The sequence below is a fragment of the Phoenix dactylifera genome, chromosome 7 (genome assembly GCF_009389715.1).
Source record: "Phoenix dactylifera cultivar Barhee BC4 chromosome 7, palm_55x_up_171113_PBpolish2nd_filt_p, whole genome shotgun sequence".
In the NCBI taxonomy this organism is placed as follows: Eukaryota; Viridiplantae; Streptophyta; class Magnoliopsida; order Arecales; family Arecaceae; genus Phoenix; species Phoenix dactylifera.
In genome coordinates, this window is record NC_052398.1 from 13,112,919 (window position 1) to 13,124,675 (window position 11,757).

The 11,757-nt window shown below is 43.9% G+C and overlaps 1 protein-coding gene across 4 annotated transcripts; it reads left to right on the forward strand.

Moving 5' to 3' along the window:
* Positions 1–4,325: 4,325 nt before the first annotated feature.
* LOC103717458 (NAC domain-containing protein 35-like) lies at positions 4,326–7,930 on the forward strand. Of its 4 annotated transcripts, none has more exons than XM_026808591.2 (4): positions 4,326–4,419; positions 4,519–4,802; positions 5,006–5,274; positions 6,327–7,122. In XM_026808591.2, exons 2-4 carry the CDS (start codon positions 4,601–4,603, stop codon positions 6,927–6,929), a joined length of 1,074 nt encoding a protein of 357 aa, XP_026664392.1. In that variant the 5' UTR covers positions 4,326–4,419; positions 4,519–4,600; the 3' UTR covers positions 6,930–7,122. The 4 variants fall into 4 exon arrangements, with proteins under 4 accessions (XP_026664392.1, XP_017700768.1, XP_026664395.1 ...); XM_017845279.3 differs by adding an exon at positions 7,252–7,682 and having other exon boundaries at positions 4,341–4,802; positions 6,327–6,642; XM_026808594.2 differs by adding an exon at positions 7,688–7,930 and having other exon boundaries at positions 4,343–4,802; positions 6,327–6,642.
* The last annotated feature ends 3,827 nt before the right edge of the window (positions 7,931–11,757 follow it).

Below are 11,757 nucleotides of genomic sequence, written 5' to 3' on the forward strand. Positions count from 1 at the left end.
AGCCTCCAGGCTGGCGAACCATGCCCTTGCCGGGCCACGGAGGGTCGCCGGGAAGGCCTTGCAGAGGAGCGGATCCGATGCTCCATGGAGGAGCATAAGAGTCCTGAAACTCTCCACGTGGTCCCGCGGGTCCGCCGCCCCGTCGTAGGGTTCGATCGCCGGCATTTTGAACCCCGGCGGGTTCGGGGTCCGCAGGATCCTCGAGGCAAGCGCCGGCTGGGAGGAGATCTCCAAGTCGGCGGAGGGATCTTTGGAGTGGCCCTTCAGGACCTGGAGTTGTCTGTGGAGATCGTCCACCCGCCGGTCCAGGGAGCGCGACCGGTGGGTGGGGGACAAGGAGCGGCGCGAGGGGGACCGACTGGAGCGCGGGCCCCTCGAGGACTGGGGTGTCTGAGAACGCGCCCGGGTCCGCCTCTCGTACCCCGCACAGCTCCGATGAGAAGGTCCTGGCAGAATGGACCGCACTCGAGAATCCTCCTCGCGCCGGCGCTCCTCTCCATGGGAGAGGAAGGAGCGCGGGTTGTGAGGAAGAGGCGAGTGCTCGGGGGGCAGCGGCTCCTGAGCCCGTTGCGGCACCCGAGAGATCACACCCTGCAGATTCTGCACTGCCTCCGCGAGGGTGCGAACCTGCTGGGCTAGCTGGTCGAACTGAGCAGCTTCGACCGTCTGAATGGGAGAAGGGGCGGTGGAGTGCTGCTGAGAGTGCGTTGGGGACGCCGCAGCCTCTCGGCCGGAGGCGCGAGAGGCTCCGCGACCGGAAGCATTGGAAGCTCCACGACCACCTCGCCGTGCCATTACGATCGTTCTAAGATTCGGCCCCTTCCTCTAGCGCCAACTGTTGCTGGTGGTCCAAACCGTGAACGATTGGCACTGCGGTGTGAACGGGGTTCCGTCTGAGTTGTCTTGGTTGGTGTTGGTTGCGCTCCACCTTCCGCCAAGAAACCTGCAAACAAGCCTTGCACCACCACCAGGGTGGTGATGGCCCTCCGACGGTCAAGTCAGAGGAGATTGGAGGAGGAGGAGAGGTGATAATCGCAAGTAAGAGAGTGCTCTGGGAGATATTGCTCACCTCCCCCCTTTCTCCCCCCAGCCGCATATATACCTGGCTGGGGGGTCTCTCAGGGGGGTTCGTTATCGTGGGGCACGATGGTGTGGCCACTGACATGGCCGTTACAGGGCGTCGTGGAGCAGCACCGGGTACGGCCACGTCAGGGCATAGTGGGGCTCCGCTTTGTACGGCTGATGCAGGAGATCGTGGAGCAGCATCGGATACAGCCGTTGCAGGGAGTAGTGGAGCAGGAGGCCGCGGCGTGCCTCTGGGGAATAGCCTGTCGTTATCAAGAGATCTCCGACTCGGGGTCGGAACGCTGGATCAAGGGGCAGCCGACTCGGGGTCGGGCTGCGGAGCCGAGGATATCCGACTCGGGGTCGGATTGCTGGATCAAAGGGCAGCCGACTCGGGGTCGGGCTGCGGAGCCGAGGATGTCCGACTCGGGGTCGGATTGCTGGATCAAAGGGCAGCCGACTCGGGGTCGGGCTGCGGGGCCGAGGATGTCCGACTCGGGGTCGGATTGCTGGATCAAAGGGCAGCCGTAGTCTTCCTGGGCGCGCGTGCCGGTCACGTGGGGCATGGCGGCTTATTTCCCCCGTAACAAAATCCAATCTCTCTCTCACTCGTATTCTGTCTTCTGAAGGTTTCTTCCACAAACAGAGAGTTCTTCCACTTTTCGACTTTTGCATTCTATCTTTTCTTCTTTTTTGGGCATCTGAAGAAATCGGTCGAGTCAAGCCTTCCAGCAATCGTGCTCATTACAAGAGAATCAGGTTGAGCCGGGTTGTTATACCTTGAGAACGAGATCGCCGTAAACTTGCGTATAGGAGGCGAATCACGTTCTCAGGGCAGTGTATATTGTATGCCTCTATCCACTCAAGTTATTTTCAATTTTTTGATTTTATTCTAATAGATTATTTCTTGTAATATTTTTATAAAATAAAGATATAGGAATTTCTAGGCAAAATACTTTTCCAACAAGTTGGATCTCTTATTACAAACTTTAAGACGTGGTTATGTTGACTAATTTGTAGTTGATGTTTGAACTTGTAGTTATTTGAAATTGGCCCATTCAGGCATTTTTGGAAATCTTGTTTAGTTCTAGGAATGTTACCCTGTTTGTGTTGTTGGTTAGAGGTACGATGGTTGGTATCCATTGTTTATCAAGCTGTCACCTTGCAAGCTAGTGGGGCCAAGCCCTACGCATGTGCTGTGGGTTCCCATGTCCCTCGGCACATGCTTTTCGATCGAGACACGGCAAAAGCTTATCCTTCGTATAAATATTGATACCAAATCCATATATACGGGATTTATGTTCTTTTTTTTTTTTTTTTTGATACAATGGCGACTTACAACATACACACATGAGTACATCTAAAAGAGGCGGCGAGTAGTATGTGATATAAGGACTGTGGTAAAGATGCAGTATCCTCTCAGAAGAAATCACTCGAATGGTGTGCAATATAAGAGAGAACCTAATCGGCTGCTTGTTTGTCTTCCAAAGTACATGCGAAGCTTAGAACAAGGCCAACCCATCCGCAATGTGACAAGAATCTTGACACAATGGGTGCAGATCCGCCCTACTAACTCTCAATCAATCACCGTGGGCGAGTCCCCCTCAAAAAAGACCCGATCTGCCCCCAGATGTCGCCTGGCATACATAAAGCCCTTCCATGCCGCACACAGCTCCACCAAGAGTACAGTCTCATCAAAGATGTGTCGTCTCCGGGTCGCGATAAATTGAGACTCCTGGTTTCTGATCACAAAGCCCATCCCGCAACTGCTACCATTCTCAAAAACACTGCCATTGAAATTTACCTTGAGATTTGTGTTCTTTAAGATATTGAAGTGACATAGTTTTATGATGAACATGAACTAAATATTACGTATGCCAACTGTCCTTTGCAGATCTAGTAACATCTGAGATCATTCTCAGGCAATAATGACCTTAGCCAATCATCAAAGATTTTGAATTGCTTATTTGATTGGTTTGTTCACTTATTTCGCTTCGACTTTTCCCATCTCTTTATTAAGAAATCAAGAAACAGGGAAAAATGATCTTATACTCTGAAATCTTGATAATCACAGAGACTTTTGACAAATAGTTTTCTAAGAGTCTTCTGGAAGGGAAAAATCTCTGGGGTCTATACGAAAAGTCTCACGCAGATCTTGTCTTTTAGTATCATTCATGTGGAATAAAGATCTATGTGGAATTCCTCTTGCATCTTCCAATTCCTACAACCAATATAAAAAAGGTATGGTCGGAGGCTCGGAGCTAAGATAAAGTTACACCATATCATCATCCTCGTTCCTTTTCTCCCGGAATATGGATTGTTCGCGTGCGAGAAAAGGAGTCCTGTAAGTTGTGAGTGTTCCATGGGGAGGTTTCGGATCTTCTAATGATTCCCCAAAGGAATCACTTCTTACATTAGTATCAGCATCTTAAAAGGGTTAGCCATAAAGAGATAAGAGTGATGGATGATGAATGAGTGGTGGAGGAATTGGTGGAAGGACCATGAAGGAAATTAACGGGCAAAACTCGGTGCTATGCTCCCTGGCAGCCAACTTGTGCTGGGCCCGTTTAGTGCAAAAAGGGCTCTTGGGACGTATTGTGAGGCGAGTGCGCCGTCGCGGCAAGGAAAGGGAGAAAGATCCAAGGGAGGGAAGGGGAAAGAAATTAAAAAAAGAGTTTACTTAGAAGGTCATCATTGACAACTGACAAGACCATAACGGGGTCACGGGTTTCCGTTGATTCCACAGTCCTCCTTGCCCAAGTCTACCGTAGAAAGTATCTCACATATGACATACCCACCGAAGTATTCCAGCCAAGCTCTCACGGGTGTCGATCTCTTAAGCATCTTGCAAGGCGTTCCAATACAAGGCATCTTACAAGGAATCTCAGAATCCATGTGGAAAGAGCAGGCATGAATGCATGCATGCATGTATGGGAGTAGGCTAATTTTGGAAAGAGATGAGAGAGGGAGGGACTAGGCGCAAACGAAAAGTAGAATTTATTTGGGGCCAGCAGGCTAACAACAGTTCTAAGATGCAAATAAAAAGAAAAGAGAGGAAACAAAATAAGCACTCTTGCATAAGATGCCATGGAGGAGAGTAGGAGGGATAGAAGCCAGAGGAGATGAGACGACCAATCAACTCTTAGAGGCTACCGCCGACCTGTCCTCTTATTGCGTGGTCCCTTTCTCATCTTTAACTCCTCCGCGCACCCCTCCCTCCATGTAGGCCCTCCCCAAGCTATGAGAGCCTTATTTAGCCCTTCCTCCTCTCCTCCTCTCACCCTGGTGGTGTGTGGAGAGAGAGATTGATGGAGTGCTAGAGAGGGCAATCAAAGTGGGAGTGGGGGCAGTCCGGTACTGATCACAATTAATACTAGGAATCAATCTTTGTCTTACTATTGTGCAAATTTAACCTCTCTCTTATCTTCCACACCACTTGCACCATTCCAACAGGACGAAACCACTTGCATAGAAGTATTTATAGTGTGGGAGGGAAAGGGGGGAAGGGGCGGACGGTTGCAGAGTGCACCAGTTTATGGCAATTACAGCAGCCATGAGCGCAGACGATGGCAGGGATGCTCATGAGGACGACCTCGTAATGCCCGGCTTTCGCTTCCACCCCACCGAAGAGGAGCTTATCGAGTTCTACCTCCGGCGCAAGGTTGAGGGCAAACGCTTCAACGTCGAGCTGATAACCTTTCTTGATCTCTACCGCTACGACCCATGGGAGCTTCCTGGTTTGCCACTCCCATCCCCTCCTTCCTTTAAAACTAATCGATCGCTCCTATCTTCCTCTAACTTGTTCTCCTTTTTTTTCTGTTGATTTCTGATGTTGGTAGACAAATTTTCGAGAATTCGTTATGTCTTGTACGTGAAACATTAAATTGAGACTGTTAATCATATATTTGCTTTCTTTTGGACAATATGGATTTGACGGCAGCATTGGCAGCAATTGGGGAGAAGGAATGGTTCTTTTATGTCCCTAGAGACCGGAAGTACAGAAATGGTGATCGGCCCAACCGGGTGACGACGTCAGGCTACTGGAAGGCTACTGGAGCTGACCGGATGATCAGAGCTGAGAACCATCGATCAATTGGATTGAAGAAGACCCTCGTCTTCTACACCGGGAAGGCTCCGAAAGGCATCCGAACTAGCTGGATCATGAACGAATACCGTTTGCCGCACAGCGAAACAGATCGACATCAGAAGGTAACCTTGAGAGATTCTTAGTCCCCCAAATATTATCAGATCTAAGTCATCTAAGGCAGGAGGTGGGGCTGAGGAAGAATAAAGGGGACTTTTCTGGTGATCTAAAAGACTGTCATGGCATGATTCACGAGACTGAAATTGTGTAGCACCGCACTTCTTAAATTTCTCTTCTTTCATTTCTCAAAAAAAGAAAAATTCTCTCTTACCAATTACTTCTTTCTTTTACATATGATCTCTCATTAAACTTAATTAGATGCAGCATTTTTTTTTAGTTGTAGTCCCAGAAATTATGTTGAAGTGGAACATGAACCACTGACGGGAAGTTAGGGTTAATTTCCAAATTCTTTTCTCCAGAAATCATTAGGTTTTGTGAATTAGGGTTTCATCCTGGCATCGCTTTGTCCAATTAAAACAAATAAAAAATAAAAATTCTCTCTTCGGCCTTCTTTCCTTTTTCGTCTGCATGAATCGCTTTCAACTTGGTGCCCTATTCTTCAGCTTTCCATATCTGAAGTATGCTTTTAGAGCAACAAGGAGAATTAGCTTAAGAAGAAGAAAGAAGTGGAACGAGGAGGAGAACAAGAACAAGAAGAACAAGGCTTTGACAAAATTTCTTCCTTCTCCTCCTCCTTCTGCTTTCAAAAGCTTCTTCTTGTCCTCCTGCTGCTGTTGCTGCTGTGAAGGTTTATTTCCTACAATTTGCTATTTCTGCAACGTAGGCATTTTGTTTTGGATTTTTCTGTTCCTGTTTGTGAACCAAGCTTTGTGTTTTAAGTAATTTCTTGTTGGTCGTCTTTTTCTCCTCCTCCTTTATCTGTCTTCTTCTTCTTCTTTTCTCCTCCTCCTCCTCCTCCTCCTCTTCTGCTGCTGTAACTTCCTTGAGCTCTTCTTCTCCCTCCTTCCTCTTCTTCTACATCAACATCGCAAGTTGCTTTTATGTGTTGAGCTTTGATTTAGCAAAGGCTCATGCTCTCCCTCGTCCTCCTCCTGCTCTTCTTTCCGATACTTCTTCCTCTTCTGCTGTGGAGTTCTGATTCCAATTTCCTTTGCAGGCCGAGATCTCGCTCTGCCGAGTCTATAAAAGAGCTGGGGTCGATGACCGCTGTCAGCTCCCTGGCACGCTCTCCTCTAAGGCGTCCTCCTCTAGAGGGACTGGACCAGATAAGAAGCACGGTTCATCTCATCAACCACCACCGAGCTTCCAAACGTTTGCAGGAGACTCTTCATCGTCAGTGATGGAGAAGGCACCCAAAATTGGAGGTGAAGGCAGCACCCACTTGTCTGCACCGGTATTACAAAAACCTGCTCTCTATCGGTCGACAGCTTCGGTGGCTTCTCTGGGCTCAACTACATCAACTGAAGAAGACGGTACTTCACTTCACTATCCGAAGAATACAACTGCTTTAATCTCAACATGCTCCGTCCTCACTCCTGCCACTTCCTGCATGGCCAGTCCTACCATCGACGAGCTCCATAGTTTGGTAGGTTACAACCAAAACTACCTGAACCAACCCTACCAATCCCTCCCATCGCAACTGCAACCTCAATTGCTTCCTCTCAACGCGCTGCCCGTTTCATTTCCCACCATTTCAGACAAGCTCTGGGAGTGGAATCCCCTCCATGAGGTTGGCAGGGATTTCGCTAGTTTCAAGTGACCGATGGCATGTTCATATACTTGCATACACTGATCAATTGCCCCCTTCATATTTTGCTTTCTTTTCCAACATATGTAGACTTCTAAATTATATTACTGTGGAAGAAAAACTTATAATTGTAGATTAGGTAGGTATGTAGGTCCCTAAGTTTCTATCGGTTTATATAGATATTGTTTTCACGTTTTGAGTTTTATTCTTCTTGGATACTCCAAATCTATGTTATAACTTTGTTAGGACGGCAAGGACGAAGAGGCTTTCTTTTGAGATTAAAATTCCATTGTTTGACCTCTGGACATAAAATAATGATGCCATGATTGGGTAGAGGACTTGCAGAGGGAGCTGTCTGGGCGGTTGGATGTGAGATGTACCACTGCAGGCATGTGATTGCAGCATTGTCTTTTCTTTGGCTGCTGGGACTAATCAAACTCAAAGTAGGCATTCTGCATGCCTGCTGCTTCAGTGATGGTGGCTGAAGTTATGGAGGATGATAGATGTTTTAGATAGGTTTGAGGGGTGGTCCGTTATCGCCTGAAGCTGAACTCTTATTTGTTCTCATCAATGAATTTAAAATGTCCGAGATATGGGCATTTCCTAGTTTGGTAGCATTTCAGAATGGTAGTCATTAGAGGAGGATACAGCCTGTATATGTAGGTTCAGTCTTGCACCTCATTTCACTTCTCACCAATGAATTAAAATGCCTGAGATGTGGGCATTGTATCATCTTCGAGAGCTTAAAATTTTCTTCTTTTTGCATGTAGGTCTAGTCTAGCACTCATGTCACTTGTTCTCGACAATGAACTTAACATGAATGGAGGCAACAGCACTTGACCATCTTCTGAAGTCTTATCTCTTTCTTTTAATATGGGTATATTGTTTTCTTATTTAGGCAGTGTTTCAGATTTTTATATATCGTGAGAGAAGTTTGGAGCCTATATAGATTTAGGCTCATATGAGGGAGAACTATTGTCGAAAGCTAGCCTTTGCACTTTATTTCACATATATTCTCACCAATGACTCCATGAGTTTAAAATTTCTGAGACAGGCATTAATCTTCTAGAGCTTTTACTTCTTTGGATTTGGGATGTCGTTTCAGACTTGGCTGATCCCTCAGATAAAAGTAGCCATGAAAGGGGTGTGAAACTTAGATAGATCTGAGCTCCTATCATGTTCTTGCGCATGCCTAAGAAGTGTATAAACATTGTGGGCTGGTCCAAGTTCTCTCAGAGAATGCATGAGCTGTCCGTGTGCCCATGAAGGAAAGATTTGGATGTGGAGATTCTGTGAGCACATCAACCACCTCCACTTCTAGCTTCAGGCCCACTATATTACATACTTGCAACTTGTCTTGACCCGAAATAAGCCAGTCTATAAAAGTGTGCTGCATTTGTATGCATTAGGGGTGATGGCTTTTGAAGGTAGAGAGGGAAAGCCTTTCTAGAGCATGTTGATCAATCTCCGTTATTCTGTAAGGCCTTTTCCTCCTGGGTATGTTTTCCTTCTGGATGCATACTTCCAATTTTCCATATCATTATTATAGGAGAATAAGAAAACAGTCAGTGCAACATCAAAAGAAATTAGATGTTCCTTTATGCTTTCAGGGACAACCAGGGTTTCCATTGGCTTCCCCAAAATCTCTTAGCCGATCATAAATTAGCTAAAATATTGGTTAAATGCTCATTAAAATCTCTTGACCAAGAATGGATTTTCAGATTAGTCTTCTCAACATGGTTTGGCAGTTTAAGTGTGGCGAACTGCATGTCAATCGAAGTACTTTCATCCATAAATCATCTGATCGAGGTCTAATACTTCTTTTTTGAAGTAAGATCGAGGTCTAATACTATAAGTAACTTCTGACAACATAAGCCAGGAAGGCGAAGGCTATAAATGGCTGTGAAACCCTCAATTAGTGAGATTGTTCCATAGATAAGGTTGTTATAGTGTGTTCACTCAAAGGCCACCTTGAATTACTTGTTTCAGTCCTTTGCCAGATAATAATCTATAGAACGGATTAATCTCAAAATAATCTAGAGAACGGTTGCTTTGGTTTGCCATCCTGGTACGTTACGTTACTAATCCATCTTTGTTAGGCATATGAATTGTACAACTACCATCACATCGATATTTGTTATTGTAGATGATGACTCGTTTGAAAATGAGGTTTAACACCTTTATTTAAAAAGATGAAAAAGAGTTCCAGAACAAAAAAAAAAAAAAAAAGATGCAAGATGCAAGAGTGCCGACAAGTAACTCCTCTCCTGGCTAGGACACCTTTGGATTCAAGTAACACTTAAGCAAGCGAACAATTTTTAGCACAGTTGGTTGGCGTTTCCCTTCTGAGGTCTTGTCCTTCAGAAAGTTCGGGAATCAAATTCAGAATATTGCTTAAAAATTTAAAAAAAAACACTTGAACAAATTCAAGTATTCAGATTTTCAGAACATTGCATTAGTTAGGATTTCCAAAAATAGAGACTATTTGTTTGATGAGAAATACAAAGGAATATGGTTGGCATGGTTGCAGCTAAAGCAGCTACCAAATTCAAAGGTTTAGATTTTCAGAATATTACCGGCTATTGCTAAGGCTGGAAATGGGTCAGGTTGACCCGTGGGGCGGAGTTAGGATCTAAAATTGGACTTATTCCATTTTTTGTGTCGGGTTGGGTTTGCTGAATTCAAACCCGGCCCGACCCATTTAAATTTTAGGTAATTTTGGGTTTCTAATTCTACGATCCGCTCCGATCTGAATCTGTAAAATTATTTGGTACCACGAGCTGCAGCGTTGCAAACCAAACAACTGAAGTTATTGGCTTACACTCTTACTGAACATAAATTATTTGGACCCGAATCTATGTTTTTTCTTGCTTGAGCCAACCTTTGTATTTGTTGGCATTCGGCTTTGCCAATTTCTGTATTTGTTGTAAAATGATATTAAATGCATATTCGCTTTAATCATTTACTATTATTGATGCTGTGCTACTTCTGTTGATAAGATTTTAACATAAAGAGGGGGGGGGGGAAGGTCTAGATAGGCTGCATCATGGGCCACAGGCTGCCAGATAATGGTGTTATTGTAACATTGGGGGAAGGTCTAGATAGGCTGCATCATGGGCCACAAGCTGCCAGATAATGGTGTTATTGTAACATTGGTGCAACTTCATTTTATGAAAGTTTTTTAGTCTTTCTATATTGATGCATGGTAGGCTAGGCATTTCCCAACAGACCAAGAAGCTCTGATGATAAATACATATTTCCTTTGTTACTCGTCGTTGCCCAACAGACTAAGAGGAAATAGAAAGTTCAGTTTTCCATTCCCTTAATTTTTGTTACTGCCAGTTTTTCCCCTTGAAGTTCTTTATGCATTTTTGCCACCTACCTGGCTAACCATTCCGATAGCACCTTTTGGATGGGAGATAGGGAGCTACCTCGGAAGCTCCATGATATTCTGTTTTCAATTTTATTGGGTGCGTCCGTACACGTGTTATATGAACCACCCGGTCTAGCAAAAAAAAAAAAAAAAGCTCTTTATGCATTTTTTTTCCTTAATCCCCTTGAAGCTCTTTCCGAACCCGAAATGGACTCAACCCAGGCTCAAATCGGACCCAATTTTTTTGGGTTGGGGCCAGGTTATACATGGAGCCAACCCGATCCAAATGACCCGTTGGGTCAAAAATTATAGCCGTAGACCCGAACCACCCGGATCCGATTTTTTATTGGGTTAGATCTAGGTTCAAAATTGGGACCCGAACAAGAAACTGGATTAGGTCAGGATCACTCATGACTTGGCCCGACTCAACCTATTTGTGCCCCTGGCTATTACCTTACAATCAAGATGTACAAAAGGAAATGCAGTGTGGAGTAGGCTACTAGTCTACAACAGCAGTGAATAGCCTCAATGAAAACCATGAGTATTTCCTGATTAGGCTGTGAATTACTCTTGAATTGTCGCAAAATCAATCAATTAGTGAATGTAAGAATGATATCAGTCTGACTCACTGAGAGATATCGAAAATATAAATACTAATTTATATAATAAAATAATATAATCCCTTAGAAGACAGAAGGAAAAACAAATTATAAGTGGAATATATTTAATAACTAATGACCATTTTGGTTCCAACATCTTATTAAGGATAACATCGGCACTCATGGAAAAGATAATTATTTGATAAAATAATTGAACATTTGTGGTAGGATAAACAAATATTTGCTTATATCCTTATTTATTTGATCCAAAAGATTCCAATACCTTCTCTTTTAAGGTTGCCATGCAATATGTGACATAGTATTCATGTTTTTAGCATGAGAACTCATTCTTGTAATTACAATTCGTCTAAAATAATTAATAACTCATAAATATCAATTTGCAAGATATTTTCTACATGAATAGCTAGCAACTTGTATGCCTGCCATAGAGCTAACACACACTTAGATACAGATCTTAAACATAATATTAACTTATGGATTTCACTCATGTAGGTTGTTAGTAAATGTAGGTTGTTAGTAATACCTGAGTCTCTAAATTGCTTTCTAAAATAATTCTAAGCAACTTCTTACACTATTTTTTTCAAATTTTTTCCCTCTGTGTGTGAAGCAATTCTAAAAGAAAAATTTTCGTAATTATCTTGAATATGGCTTCCTAAGATAATTAACAATTTTCTAAAATAACTTTAAATTTGATTTTCCTCCATATGCGTGTACTCTAAATGGGCAATAATTTTTAAGATTATTGGCTTTCTAAAAGAACTCTAGATTTAATTTTACTTTAATTGAAATTTATTTTCCATTTTTTGGCTTCCTAAAATATTTTTCGTACTCAAATTTGAAATATATT